Source organism: Haliotis cracherodii, unplaced genomic scaffold (assembly GCF_022045235.1).
Source record: "Haliotis cracherodii isolate W230 unplaced genomic scaffold, xgHalCrac1.p SCAF_22, whole genome shotgun sequence".
Taxonomy (NCBI): Eukaryota; Metazoa; Mollusca; class Gastropoda; order Lepetellida; family Haliotidae; genus Haliotis; species Haliotis cracherodii.
In genome coordinates, this window is record NW_027266278.1 from 4,876,338 (window position 1) to 4,891,963 (window position 15,626).

General features: G+C 40.9%; 1 protein-coding gene across 4 annotated transcripts in view; it reads right to left on the bottom strand.

The window, feature by feature from the left end:
- Positions 1-385: 385 nt before the first annotated feature.
- LOC139471183 (endothelin-converting enzyme homolog) overlaps positions 386-15,626 on the bottom strand; it is a 108,853-nt gene continuing 93,612 nt past the window's right edge. For all 4 annotated transcript variants that reach the window (XM_071253466.1, XM_071253464.1, XM_071253463.1 and 1 more), the window contains 10 exons: positions 14,970-15,068; positions 14,031-14,108; positions 12,742-12,845; positions 10,078-10,188; positions 9,054-9,121; positions 6,484-6,608; positions 5,739-5,804; positions 3,531-3,626; positions 2,406-2,482; positions 386-1,411 (listed from right to left, as the gene is read on the bottom strand). In XM_071253466.1, coding sequence (XP_071109567.1) covers positions 1,312-1,411; positions 2,406-2,482; positions 3,531-3,626; positions 5,739-5,804; positions 6,484-6,608; positions 9,054-9,121; positions 10,078-10,188; positions 12,742-12,845; positions 14,031-14,108; positions 14,970-15,068 — 924 coding nt within the window. In that variant the 3' untranslated portion in view covers positions 386-1,311. The remainder of the gene's footprint in view (positions 1,412-2,405; positions 2,483-3,530; positions 3,627-5,738; positions 5,805-6,483; positions 6,609-9,053; positions 9,122-10,077; positions 10,189-12,741; positions 12,846-14,030; positions 14,109-14,969; positions 15,069-15,626) is intronic.

The window sequence follows — 15,626 nt, forward strand, 5'->3', positions numbered from 1 at the left end:
AAGACACACCTTGAGAGATAACTGAGATATACCATGAGACACACCTTGAGAGATAATTGAGATATACCTTGAGACAAACCTTTCTTTATCAACATTACAAAGAAAACTATCCATGGCTGATTCCACATAAAATAATTCAAAGCCCATGAAAATGTGAAAAGACGTCCGAGTTTGGAATACAATAGAACGAGCCTCCAAGTACATGAGCTCGGCATATGGCATGTGGCAGCAGTGGGAGGCCAGAAGTGGACACAGATCCTAGATGTGTGAAACCATCAGCACAGAATTGGGTCTGGAAGGCTAAAGATTAATCAGGTGACTGGGATTCAAACTCATGATCAGGTCAAGGGTTGTAACTCTTGGACAACTTGGCCCCCTGTGCTAAACAGTCACAATGTGCCAGTATGTGAACAGACAAATCTATGAGCAATGAGTCACTCTCCTATATATTGTACACAACTGAAGGCTGGCCAATGTGAATGCAAATGATATCATTCATGATTAAATAGAGAATCATTCTTGCCTGAATCTGTGTAATCTATTCATAATGATTCAATGGTAAACATAGTCATCATGGTCCGATTTATCTCTTCATGATAATTCAATAATCAATCTATTCATGATTCAATAGTTAATCTATTCATTGGGATTATGATGATTCAAAAGGTAATCTGTTTATGATGATACATAAGTTAATCTGTTCATGATGATTCAATAGTTGATCTTTTCATTATGATCATGATGATTAAATAGTTAATCTGTTTATGATGATTTAATAGTTAATCTGTTTATGATGATTCAATAGTTAATCTGTTTATGATGATTTAATAGTTAATCTGTTTATGATGATTCAATAGTTAATCTGTTTATGATGATTCAATAGTTAATCTGTTCATGATGATTCAATAGTTAATCTGTTCATTATGAACATGATGATTCAATAGTGTAACTCATCATGATTCACAAGGTAATCTCTTTATCATGATTCAATAGTTAATCTCTTTATCATGATTCAATAGTCAATCTCTTTATCATGAATAAATATTTAATACCTTTATCATGATTCAATAGTTAATCTCTTTATCATGATTCAATAGTTAATCTCTTTATCATGATTCAGTTTAAGACTTGTCTTTGATAATGCTCCTCACAGTAGTCCATGAGATTCAGAAATACATCTTCAACCAAACAGTAGGTGGGTGGGTTGAAAGTTGTTGGTCACTAGAGGGCACTCCAGTCTGGCTGATAGTGACCGCTGGTCGTATCACAGTGCGTAATGTGGGACTACCTGGTCTCACGCTGTGTCATGGCTCACCACACAACACACTTCTCCTTGGGGTTCATGGGTGAGCCGACTGGACATTTGTATTCCCGGGCAAATTCTTTAGAGTTGGACAGAGTCCCAATTACCCTGAAACAGAGGATTACAAGGGTGAGTGACTGAGTGAGTGAGTGAGTGGATGGGTGGGAGTGAGTGAGTGAGTGAGTGAGTGAGTGAGTGAGTGAGTGAGTGAGTGTTTAACGCTGCAGCTAGTAGTTTCTCAGCTACTTCATATTGGCCTGCAAAGTTTGGACCAGGCAATTCAGTGATTAATAGCATGAGCATTGATCCACTAAATTGGGATACGATGACATGCATCAACCAAGTCAGCTAGCCTGACCGCCCGATCCCGTTAGTCGCCTCTTACGACAAGCATAGTTGCCTGTTACGGCAAGCATGGGTTGCTGAAGACCTATTCTACCCTGGATCTTCACGGGTGGAGTGAGTGTGTTGGGTTAATGCTTCTTTCAACAGTATTTCCCCTTTGTCGCCTCTTTAAGACAAGCATGGTCTCCTTTTACGGTGTTTTACTGGAACTACCTGTACCTACCTGTGTTCACAGTGTTTTAGGGTGGTCAGGTAGCCTAGTGGTTAAAGCGTTCGCTCATCACGCCAAAGACTCAGGTTCGATTCCCGACATTGGTACAATGTGTGAAGCCAATTTCTGGCGTCCCCTGCCATGATATTGCTGGAATATTGCTAAAAGTGGCATAAAACCATACTCACTCACTCACTCACTCACAGTGTTTTACTGGAGGTGAGGTGAAATTGGGTTTAACATCACATCCAAGATTATTGCACTTATATAGTGATGTGCATGTTCTTGTGTGTGTTTGTGTGGCTGCTTGTACTAGTCCGGACTGATGCTGATCTATAGTGGTAGCCCACTGAGACACCATGCCGCAGTTTAACATGAACACCCCACTGAGACACAGTATACTGACTCCGAACCGACCAGTCCTTGTTTTAGCCAGACAGGGTTATAACAAATACCATCTTTTAACGTCTTTTGGTATGACGCGGCCGGGTGTCGAACTCCGGACGACGGAGGCGGTCGTGTTTTACAGGAACTACCTGTACTCACCTGTATTTGGCCGGACTGTGTGGGTCACTAACGATCTGCAGGTGGTCAGCCTCCTTCGTACTGCTGGAGCACCACACCTGGAATAGCGGGCAGTCGGTCAGTCACAACTTTCCTACACAGTTTCTTCCCAGTTTCAGGTTCCTCGTTACTTGGTTCACAGAGCATCCAATCCAAATTTCACAATTGTTGAATATAAATAAATTTTTAAGAACAGTTCATGTTGTTCACATTTGAGTCTGTTACCAAATCTCAGTACTGAAAAAAAAACCCAAAGTAGACTGACCAAGCTCCTCACAGCAATAGCCGGTCCGTGGAGTTCTCTATGCTATCACAGTCAAAACTCCACACAGTGATGGGTGGCTACAACCATGTTTGGAGTTGAACTCGCAACCGACTGACTGTTATGTTTACAAACAAATGATGACTGCTGATTACTCTTACCCAAGCAAAATCAATTTCTTTGTTTGTCAATTTGAATTTCTAGTTCATTTCAACCATTAATTGGTAATTGGTATAGTAAGAATGTAAGGGGGAAGCTGGGAGATTTGCTGTTTGTCTGCACTCTCAAACCAATCTGATTAAACAAACAAAATGTTAAATACATCGGGGAAATCTGGTTAGTCGTAAACCTTTTCAAAATTCACTATGATTGCATTCCCAAAGACATAAACCAACATATAAACATTACTGGAACTACATTTTGGGTGAGATGGCAAATTTCAAGATTCTTGTAATGGCAGCTTCCACACTGACACAGCCATGTTACCGAGAGTCTAATGAAGGTGTCGAACGAAGCGGAAGGCGACTGACATGCAAAGGGAGGTAACTATACTGGCCATAAAAAACCCAAGCAACATATAATTTCACTATTTTTCCCCACTTCATATGTTAAACCATTATAATTGAACATTGACCATCTGAATTACCTACAAGCTAAGTAATTAAAACTTTTTTTCTTAAGTTTGAAAATTTCATTAGTTAGGTCTATTAGGCTGAAAAAATTAATAGTCTTTGTTCTCAAGCACTGCCCCCATCATCATAAAGTCAGCCACACGCTACACGCCCGCACTATATTTTCAAAACTCATTGCCTGAGAACAAATTCTTTAATTTGTTTAAGCCTTACCTGTGCGAATCCCATGAAGAAGAGCTGCCTGTGAGAGAGGCCTACTGCTGGCAGAGCCACCTCCTCCCCCTTCTTAGACACCCAGTCTTCATACGCCTGAGAAGCACAAAGTTCAGGTTAAGTCATGGCTAGGAGATAATGAATGATTTGATCATCCAACATTAGCTTCCACAGGAGGTTCCAGGTAAGAATAGGTCTTGCTGTAACAGGTGACTATGCTTGTTGTTAGAGGCGACAAACTCAGCTCGCTGACTTGATTGATGTCATCGTATCCCAATTGTGTAGATTGATGCTCATGATATCAATCACTGGATTGTCTGGTCCAGACTTGGTTATTTACAGACTGCCATCAAACAGCTGGAATATTGCTGAGTGCGGTGTTAAACAACAAACAAATCCTATGAGGTATCTCTTCAATGAAATCGCATCACAATGCTAATTGCAAACCATTGTGATGTCATCGGTTACCATGTCGTCAAAATTAAATGACATCACTAATCTCTCTGCTACTGCAAGTTAGCACAACCTTTAACACTCACGGCACTAGTTATTACTGCTTACAAACTGAAAAAGTTGGAATAACGACTTGGATGATAAACAGAATTTCACCCTTGGGTATTATAAGGGTAATACTATTTTTCAGAGCATTATCATTTGCAGAAGCCCCAAGGTCTTCCATTAACTGCCCAATGAAGGAGGGCAGTTGAAAAGACCGATGGCTTCTGCAAATGATAATGCCCTGAAAAACAGCGTTACCGTTATTATAGCTAAAATGGACGGAATTTGTTATCAAATAAAAATAAACAACAATATCGGTTTTGAAACATTTACTGCAATCGACACCAATGTCACTGACCAACAACTTTTACAAATATGGAAACGTCATCGAACAAACCAGATGACATCACTATTGAATGTGACGTCACCTATCCCTATCCTATGACGTCACCTAACAACGGGCGTGATAATGGCCCATTATGGGGGCATTATCAAGTTACAGTGGCCCGCTTATTATTAACATGCGGGCGGTTTAATGATAATTCTATCCATTTTAGCTATGATTTGATATAAAATATATCAACACTTAGCAAGCCATGGAGTTGTAAACTGTTATCGACTTGAGTTGATATATTTGATATTTTTATTTGGCCTCTGAATAATCATGTCTCGGCTAGGCAGATCAGTGACTGAAAACACAGACCTGATCCGAGGTTGGACACCTCGTCCTCATGACCTAAAGAAGTTACATATACCGTATCCGACGTAATAAGCGCCCAGGGCGCTCTCAAAATTACAAATGGGGGGCTCTTATTAGAATAGTATTTTGGTGGAAAAAAAGATAAATTTTGTGGTTTATGCTGACAGCCTGAAATGTTTATATACGACAGATATATTTTTCCAGCATTCAATTGCCCATAATTAAGGGTGTATATAACACACGATTGCATATTATACACAAATAAATAAGTCTTACATTGATCAATCGGAAGGGGTGCTAATTTGGATTGTCCACTAGCCAATATATTAACAAATATCGTCGTGGGCGCTTATTAGAGTGGGGCACTTATTACGTCGAATACGGTAGCAATATTCCAGCTATGTGAAGGTTGCCTGTAAATAAATGAGTTCAGACCAGACATTCCAAGTCCATATACAAGCGGACATGGAAAGGGTGTCATCTATAGAGACACTCCCTGTAAACAGAAGGCACGCCTCAAGATCCACAGCCGTGTCCTGACATTTAACTTGTTCATGAATCTGCTCAGACAAATGTTTGGCATGAAAGACGTGGCTATAAAACTGCACAGTCTCTTGTTGGAATACATTAAATGGACCTTCTGATCTGAGGTTGGATGCCTTTTCCACATAACCAAAGATTTACCTCAACAGAATTGACCCGTGAAGATCCGGGTTAGAATAGGTCTTTAGCAACCCATGCTTGCCGTAAAAGGCGATTATGCTTGATGTATGAGGCGACTGACGGGATTGGGTGGTCAGGCTCGCTGACTTGATTGATGCATGTCATCGATCCCAATTGCGTGCATTGATGCTCATGATATTAATCACTGGATTGTGTGGTCCAGACTTGATTATTTAGAGACCGCCGTCATATAGCTGGAATATTAGTGTGGCATTAAACAACCAACCAACCAACCTGAACAGAGTTATAACTTTCAGCAAGACAACTCACAAGCCTGCTCCACTTACATAGTATGCTGACTTAAGTCCTCCATTGTCTGCTATATTTTCTCCCAATGTCTGTTCCCCTCGGACCTGAAACACAAGAAGCAAGGTGTCAGGCGATCAAAGAAGCTGATGTTTCTTATTTCAAGTACCATATTCAATAATAAGCGCCTGGGGCACTCTCAAAATTAGAAATAGAGGGCTCTTATTAGAATATAATGTTGGTGAAAAAAATAAAACAAAGTTGAAAGATTGTGAATTTCATAGTTTATGTTGACAGCCTGAAAACATGATACAATAGAAAAGTCTGTGCGTATCATACATGACAGATATATTTTCCAGAATTTAATTGCCCATAATTAATGGTGCATATAACACATGAGTGTGTATTATACACGAATGAATAAGTCTTGTGTACATTGATCAATCAGAAGGGGTGCTAATTGGGATTGTACACCATCCAATATATTAGCAAATATCGCCGTGGGCGCTTATTACATCGAATATGGTAATCATAAATTTAAGTTTTTGACTCGAGATGCACCATTTGTTTGTCCAGGATTATCGTGTAAATTTTGGAAATCACGGGTAGCACATCGTGCTAAGAATAAAGACACTCTGTGGTAACACTTGACTGATTGTTACTTTTGTCATTAAGTGGTACACATTGGAAACCTCTCTTCTTAACTTACATACTTCTCTATATGTTCCTATGGTGCACATATATATATATATAAAGTTGTGTGTCAGAGCGTATGTTTCTACTTACCGCCTCTCCATTAAGCTTGTACTGAGAGTACTGTTTGATCATACATTGTGTCCGCTGTTTAAATTTCTCTATTGACTGGTTGTTCCACCAGGGACGTAGATTACCAAACTTGTCGTACTCCCGGCCTGCCAATAGATATAACACATAAAGATACATGAGTACATGGGGTACATGACGGAGTGAGTGAGTGAGTTGGGCTTAACAGTAACAGTATTTTAACAGTATTCCAGTTATATCGCGGCGTGTCAGCTTAATGTGAGAGGAAAGCCTGAAGTGATGCAGGTCTCAGACTTTTACCACTTTGGTGAAACCCACGTGCACGGGTATGGCGCTGACAAACCTAGAAACCTAATCGGGGCGAACCCACATTCATAGGTTTCTGGCGTGCCCAAGGGACGCGACTCAGCACAGCGAATTGTGGCGCCTTAGACGACTTGGCCAACCATGGCCCCGACATCCTACAGAGTATAAATGGGACAGCTTACAAGGATCTGGGATTAATTCCAATCCTCAACCATCTCTTGCAACTTTCAAACAGAGATCACATCGGTGCCCCAGTGACTACAGCCAGATAACATGAACCTCCACCAAGTGTTAGTGGGTAGCCACATGGAACTCCTTCCACAAACATCAACCCTCAACCATGGCAACAGGAACTTATCAGTTTTCTTACAACTATCGGCCATCTTTACAGCAGATACTACTGACCTCTCAACATATTTCAAAACTGGTTCAATGTACAGCTTGATCTTTTAGCATTTCTGTATTTTACCAAGTTTTATCATTTTATATTTATATTGAATAAATACAGTTTTCTTTCATGAAAACATATTTAGCAATTATTCATTCAACCCAATTGATGAGGCATACTGACACATGCAACACATGATCCTCAAGGTCACATATTTATCCATCAAAACCCCTTTTACTCGGCTCCAACCACAAGTATTGGGTACTGGGGACTTCTGGCCCAGAACCCCTTGGACTCAGCTCTCACAAGCATAGGGTACTGGGGACTTCTGGCCCAGAACCCCTTGGACTCAGCTCTCACAAGCATAGGATACTGGGGACTTCTGGCCCAGAACCCCTTGGACTCAACTCTCACAAGCATAGGGTACTGGGGACTTCTGGCCCAGAACCCCTTGGACTCAACTCTCACAAGCATAGGGTACTGGGGACTTCTGGCCCAGAACCCCTTGGACTCAACTCTCACAAGCATAGGATACTGGGGACTTCTGGCCCAGAACCCCTTGTACTCAACTCTCACAAGCACAGGGTACTGGGGACTTCTGGCCCAGAACCCCTTGTACTCAACTCTCACAAGCACAGGGTACTGGGGACTTCTGGCCCAGAACCCCTTGGACTCAACTCTCACAAGCATAGGATACTGGGGACTTCTGGCCCAGAACCCCTTGTACTCAACTCTCACAAGCACAGGGTACTGGGGACTTCTGGCCCAGAACCCCTTGGACTCAACTCTCACAAGCACAGGGTACTGGGGACTTCTGGCCCAGAACCCCTTGGACTCAACTCTCACAAGCACAGGGTACTGGGGACTTCTGGCCCAGAACCCCTTGTACTCAACTCTCACAAGCATAGGGTACTGGGGACTTCTGGCCCAGAACCCCTTGGACTCAACTCTCACAAGCACAGGGTACTGGGGACTTCTGGCCCAGAACCCCTTGGACTCAACTCTCACAAGCACAGGGTACTGGGGACTTCTGGCCCAGAACCCCTTGGACTCGGCTCTCACAAGCATAGGGTACTGCCCAGAACCCCATGTACATCAGTGTTTTATGCCTCAGTCAGCAATTTTCCAACTATTTTACTATAATCTGTAGTGAGTGAGTTTGGTTTTAACGCCACTTTTAACAGTATTCCAGTTATATCACGGCGTGTCAGCTAAATGTGGGAGGAAAGCCCGAAGTGATGCAGGTCTCAGACATTTACCAAGTCAGTGAAACCCACGAGCATGGGTATGGTGCTGACAAACCTAGAAACATAATTGGGGCGAATCGGGATTCGAACCCACAATCATAGGTTTCTGGTGTGCCCAAGGGACGCAACTCTGCACAGCGAATCGCAGCGCCTTAGACAACTGGGCAACCCGTGGCCCTACTATAATCTGTAAATAACTGAGTCTGGACCATGGCAAAGTATGCTTGACAACATGAACAATACCGGCCATGTTATCTTGAATTAGTAGACTACAAGCCTAGAATACAAGGGACCATTTTTACTCTGGAATCTTTTCACTACTGCAATAGGGACCCATCATTTGTGACTAGGTCATGGAGGTTTGTTGGAGAAATACAAGAAGTTCAGTCACAGCTACAAAACATACAATTTTGGGAGGGGAATCATTCATTCATTAACAAACACAATGAAAAACGTTTATAAATGTATCAAAACTTAATGTGATATAAAGTTTGTTAGAATGAAAATAATGTTCACAATATTTGATACCTCATGTGCAATGGCTGCATTAATTTGATTTTCTCAGTTTAAGGGCAAAATTCCTAAACCAGACACAGAAAATGCTCCTGCGTCATTAAGTGTTAGTAAAGCACCTTGATCATCAAAACCGTGAGTGAGTTCGTGCCCCATCACCACACCCATAGCACCAAAGTTTAGTGACCTGTGAAGTAAACAGTGTTATGTTAGTTACAGTGTGTGATACGAGCAATAACTTCTGGGTAAATAACACAAATAAATGCCTTTACAAGGAACACAAATGTTAAATAAACTCAAGTGCAAATGTGATTACTTTATATGCCGTTTATTCTTGACAATTTTTAAACAATGACTTAATCTCTAGTCAAGGCTAAGAGTGAGTGAATGTTTTTAACAGTAAGCAATATTTAACCTATATCACGGCTTATAATTGAGCCAAGACCGGGCACTTCTGGCTTTAGAACCAAGGATCATAGGATTCTGGCATGCCTAAGGGACTCTTCATTGCAAAACACAGCATTTTAGATGTCTTGGCCATCCCATACCAGGAATGGGGCATGAGAAAAGTTATCAAAAAGGATCTAGAATTGAGTGAGTGAGTGTGTGAGTTGGGTTTAACACCGCTTTTAACAGTATTCCAGTTATATGTGGGGGGAAAGCCCAAAATTATGCAGGTCTCAGACGTTTACCACTTCGGTGAAATCCACGAGCACAGGTATGGTACTGACAAACCTAGAAACATAATCGGGGCGAACCGGGATTCGAACCAACGATCATAGGTTTCTGGCGTGCCCGGCGAATCGCGGCGCCTTAGACAACCGGGCCACCCGTGCCCCCGATCTTGAATTGAAACACCACATAGATGTTGCAGTGCAAAGACAGCTGGGAACCAGTCTAATCCTATAACACCTACCGGTATCATGACACAATCTGGGCTTATCGGATGGGTGAGTGAGTGAGTTTTACATAACTTTAGGCAATATTCCAGCCATATAATAACATATGGGAATTAAACCCAAATCTTCAGCACAACTAGCAAGTGCTTCAACAACTGGGCCAACCAATCCGAAATTGATGGTCTAAAGTGGGATAATATGAATACGTTGCAAACTGTTGACATCTATGGCTGATTGATCTTACTTGGGAAAATTTTGATCATAAAATGGTGCTTGGAGTATTCCTGCAGGGAAGACGATCTCGTTCTTGGTGGGTGTGTAGTAGGCGTTGACTGTAGGCGGAGTCATTCCCCAGCTGAAAGTAGCAATAACATGGATCTTATAGACTTGATTGTAAACACTTCCAAGAAGTTTAAGGGACATTTTTAGCATTTTTCAAATACAAAATACAAAATATTAACTTCGAATGCCAAAAAAGGATTGCTCCCACCAGTGTAGCTCACATGGACATTACACCAGTGGAGCTCACCTGGACATAACGCCAGTGTAGCTCACCTGGACTTCTTGCCAGTGTAGCTCACCTGGACATCATGCCAGTGTAGCTCACCTGGACATCACACCAGTGTAGCTCACCTGGACATCATGCCAGAGTAGCTCACCTGGACATCACACCAGTGTAGCACACCTGGACATCACGCCAGTGTAGCTCACCTGGATATCATGCCAGTGTAGCTCACCTGGACATCACGTCGATGTAGCTCACCTGGATATCACGTCAGTGTAGCTCACCTCGATATCACGCTAGTGTAGCTCACCTGGACATCATGTCAGTGCAGCTCACCTGGACATCACGCCAGTGCCGCTCACCTGGATATCTCGCCAGTGCAGCTCACCTGGACATCACGCCAGTGCAGCTCACCTGGACATCACGCCAGTGCAGCTCACCTGGACATCACACCAGTGCAGCTCACCTGGACATCACACCAGTGTAGCTCACCTGGACATGTAGTCAACAGCTTGAAATATCAACAAAGACAACCAGTTTAAAAACAAACCAAGTTGCTGTCAGCATAAATATTCAAACATGTTTGGTATGACAATGTGCAAGAATGAATGTACTATTATTGGTTGGTTGGCTGGTTTGTTGTTTTACGTCGCACTCAGCAAAATTCCAGCTATATGACGGCGGTCTGTAAATTATCGAGTCTGGACCAGACAATCCAGTGATTAATATCATGAGCATCAATCCACGCAATTGGGATTGATGACATGCATCAACCAAGTCAGCGAGCCTGACCACCCGATCTCGTTAGTCGTCTCTTACGACAAGCATAGTCATAACATTGTTGAATATTGTTGCAATACACAACTGCTATACACAAACTTTAAACTCAGTGCCATAATATACTTCTTAGGAGAATTTTTCCAATACCAAACAAGTTTAATGATTATTTTATAAAAACACTAAAATCCAAATGATTTAATAACAAGAAAACAGTGTTATCACTATCAATTGAGTAAATGAGTGAGTTTGGTTTTACGCCGCTTTTAGCAATATTCCAGCAATATCACGGCAGGAGACACTAGAAATGGGCTTCACACATTGTACCCATGTAGGGAATCGAACCCGGGTCTTCGGGGTGACGAGCGAGCGCTTTAACCACTAGGCTACCCCACCGCACCTTATCACTATCAACCACCATGGGGCAAGTTAATATTAACTATTAAAATAAGAGTCTTAAAATGCCTTTAGAAGAGATAAGCAGTAGGATGTTTTAAGAAAATCTGATTTAATGTGAAACAATTACACAGAAAAGGCCCCTTTTAAGTATGGAGCAAGGGCCATAACTCTGTAAAAACATAACTGGCAGGAACATTGTCGAACTCAGTCTTGACAGTGTGTCTTATGTAAGACTTTTATTCATGCAACTTCAGTAGCTTCTGAGATAACGTGTCCCCATTGCATACACTAACTTGAAAAGCACAGAGAAAGGGTTGTAACTCTGTAAAAAACTAATTGATGGGACCAGTTTTCAAACTTAGTCTGTTAGGTAAGCTTGCAATGTTTCATTCATGTAACATCAGTAGTTTCTGGGAAAAGTCACCCATTGCAGACATTATGCACTAAGTGGAAAAGCACAGAGCAAGGGACATAACTCTGTAAATAAATTATTTACGGCACCAATTTTTGAACTCGGTCTTGGCAGTATCACTTATATAAGCATGCAAACTTTCATTCATTTAATTTCAGTAGTTGCTGAGAAAAAACTTCACTCAGTATGCACAAGTTGAAAAGCATGGAGCAAGGGCCATAACTCTGTAAAACAAGAATTTGCGACATTAATTTTTGAACTCATTTGAGGTCGGGACCAGTAATATCTGTGTGCAAAATTTCATTCCTCTAACTTGAATAGTTTTTGAGAAAATTTGTCACAATTGAGAAGCGGACGGACTGACGGATGGAAGGACAAACTCTGTTCCAATATCCACTTCATGGCGGGGGATAAATATACTGTCATCCTAAGGAGAACCATACGTGCTTACAGAGCCAAAAAATGTGTTTTGAGAGAATTTAAGAGCAATACATTATATTTTGAGCCAAAATTGCTACGGATTGGCCATAACTGTGGCAGAGGCATCCATATTAAGTGTCATATATAATAGTACTAGAACATATAATTGTACATTTTAGATATCTCAACACCATGAGGATTACATTCAAATGTAATATCATCCATAGGTTAATACTTTACGTATTCACTACATTTTTATCGTGTAGCAAGATTGACGGTATGATATGAGTGAGAGAGGATCTGTGCAAAGTTAGAGACAGGTGGAGGTGGTGACGTCACTTCTGAAATGGTAGAGATATGATACTCTGGACAATCAAGGAAGAGGTGAATCTTACGCATTTTTCTTTGGAGGTTTCCTGAGTTTTTCTAAGTTCTTCACAAGAGCAAATCGTAGATTTCTGAAGTTGTTCATAAAATACTCTGACTTGTTGATTTGTAACTGAAAAAAGAAAAACACAATCACGTTAAATATGAATGAGTGGTTCTAGAACCTGTTCCGCATAGAGATCATAGCGCTAAGTTAGTCGTAACTCCCATACTTTATCTTAGGCTTACGATCAACATAGCACAAAGATCGCTTTGTGGGATAGGGCCTAGGTCAAGATTTAAAAGTAGGTTTATGAGATTGTTAAAAATCTGTAGAATCTGAATTCCACAACAAAAGCGAAGGCTGAACTTGTCACGAACGAGATGGAGGGGAACAAAAAGGACTGGCAAAGTCTTCACGCAGTTGACAGTAGAAAACCTGCAGAGGGACCAGTGCTATTTGACAAAGTGTCAATCAGTGGGAGGATTTCATGTCGCTCTAGCAATATTCCAGCGGAATAACATGGGCTCCACGTATTGTACTCATGTCATTGGGGGGCCAGGTAGCCTAGTGGTTAAAGCGTTCGCTCGACATGCCAAAGACCCGGGTTCAATTCCCAACATGGATACAATATGTGGAGCCCATTGCAGGTGTCCTCCGCCGTGATAGTGCTGGAATATTGCTAAAAGCGGCGTAAAACCAAACTCACTCACTCACTGCTCATGTGGGGATTGAACCCAGGTTTTCAGTTGAGACCAGTGAATGCCTGAACCACTAAGCTAGCCCACCTCCCCCTTACAACAAGTATGGGGTACGGGAACCTTTTCTGCGAGGAAATCCCTCGTATAGGAATCAGCTTCACCAAATTGGTAAAAACTAAGGAAATGCCTTAAACATGCAATTCTTTTCCCACATCAATGTTTCATGACATAACTGAAATACTGTTGAAAGAAGCATTAACCCAACAATCACTCCACCCGTGAAGATCTGGGGTAGAATAGGTCTTCAGCAACCCATGCTTGCCGTAAAAGGCGACTATGCTTGTCGTAAGAGGCGACTAATTGGATCGGGTGGTCAGGCTCGCTGACTTGGTGGATGCATGTCATCGTATCCCAATTGTGTGGTTCGATGTTCATGATGTCAATCACTGGATAGTCGGGTCCAGACTCGATAATTTACAGACTGCCTTCATATAGCTGGAATATTGCTGAGTGCGGCGTTAAAGAACAAACAACATGGAATACATGTCAGTCTAAGTTTAATCTGCACTGATCTCCTAAAGTACTGTGTGAAGCACCAGTAAAATCTTCCTCTTACCCTCTGGTACTGTTTATCGAGACGGGTGACATTTAGGATATACTCCGGGAATCCAATCATATCCACAACTGCATTTGCCTGGAAAATATCACAAGATATGAATATGCGCCATACATGTACATCATTAATATTCAGGGTCACTTTGTCTGAAGCAGTTGTCAAAAAACAACCTATCACTAGAGCCAAGTTGAAAATACTTTCAACATTTTTTTGAGAATTAGTTATCTACTTACGTTTGTCTTACTCTTTGTGGACTGTGTTTATATAGAGATTATCACCAGAGTGTTTTTGATATCAAATATATCAAATATATCAACACTCATTTATAAAAGTGGAAAAACTCCAAGGTAGCCAGTGGTAAAATCAAGAAGTCAAGCCAAAATTGTAGCTAGCCAAAAGCATTTAAAAATGATCTTTTATCAATTAACTATCATAATATGTACAAGCCATTGCACTAGTCTTGGAATTGTATATTAATGGAAACTGTACTACATTTTTGTTACTTGTGACTTGAACAATGATTGAGCATTGTCAACTAAAATAAAGTACTAGTTCTGTTCATTGTCACCTTTAGGAGGAATTATTTGCGAGTACAATTATTAGCAGACAAGTTTTCCACGATCAGCTGTTATTTATTTTTGTGTCCACATATGTGTAGCAATAGAAATTAGTTGCCACAAGATATTTTTCAAGGTAGTCATTTAGGTCGCATTGGGGACTGTGTTAGTCGCAACTTTGAGGCCTGAATTGAAATGTTGGTTCAAGATAATGCATAATTGACAAAAGACACTCTATTCCTAAAACATAATGGAGCTTTTAAACATTAGAATGACACGTTTTAAAGAATAGAATGACATGTTTTATAGTTTTATAGTTCAGATTTGCAAAAAGCGAAATCTGACGAAAACACAGCTGCATCCGGACCTCTCAGTGATGTACCTTGTCAATAGCTGCTCTGCGTGTCTCGTCATCCATCCAATGCAAATTGGGCAAGTTTTTCTTGAAAGCCATCTTAACCTCATCAATCATCTTCTCCGCCTGAAAAAAGAAAGGGTTTTATACCAATCACCATAATAACACTTGTCACTTTCATCTAACTACAAATTACACTAAAAACATGAGAACTACATATTTATTCCACATCTACTTAATGACGAAGAGATAATCAGATAACGATTAATGACTTGACTTTTATCTTTCACAAATCTTTCTAAAATCTTATCATACATGTGATATATCCACTACCTCTTCTGATTGGCCAATTTCTGGGGAATCCCCATCCGACTCAGGGGAATCCCCTCCAATGAAAAGTACAATGTCCCTTTCAATCTGGCTTATCTATCTAACATGCATGAACGAGCACCCCAAATTAATTGCTAATCAAATTTAAGTGAAACATAATTAATCAATTATGCTTTTTATAGAAATTTGATAAATGACAATGATGGAGCCACAAACTCAATGGTGAGTGAGTCGGTTTGGTTTTACGATAGTGTTAGTAAGGCCATACTTTTTTCTACTTGCTTTACAGACTGCTAACTGTAAATTTTGTTGAAATGGAATTATTTTTTTCTAAATCTGTGCTTTTTTTTCTTA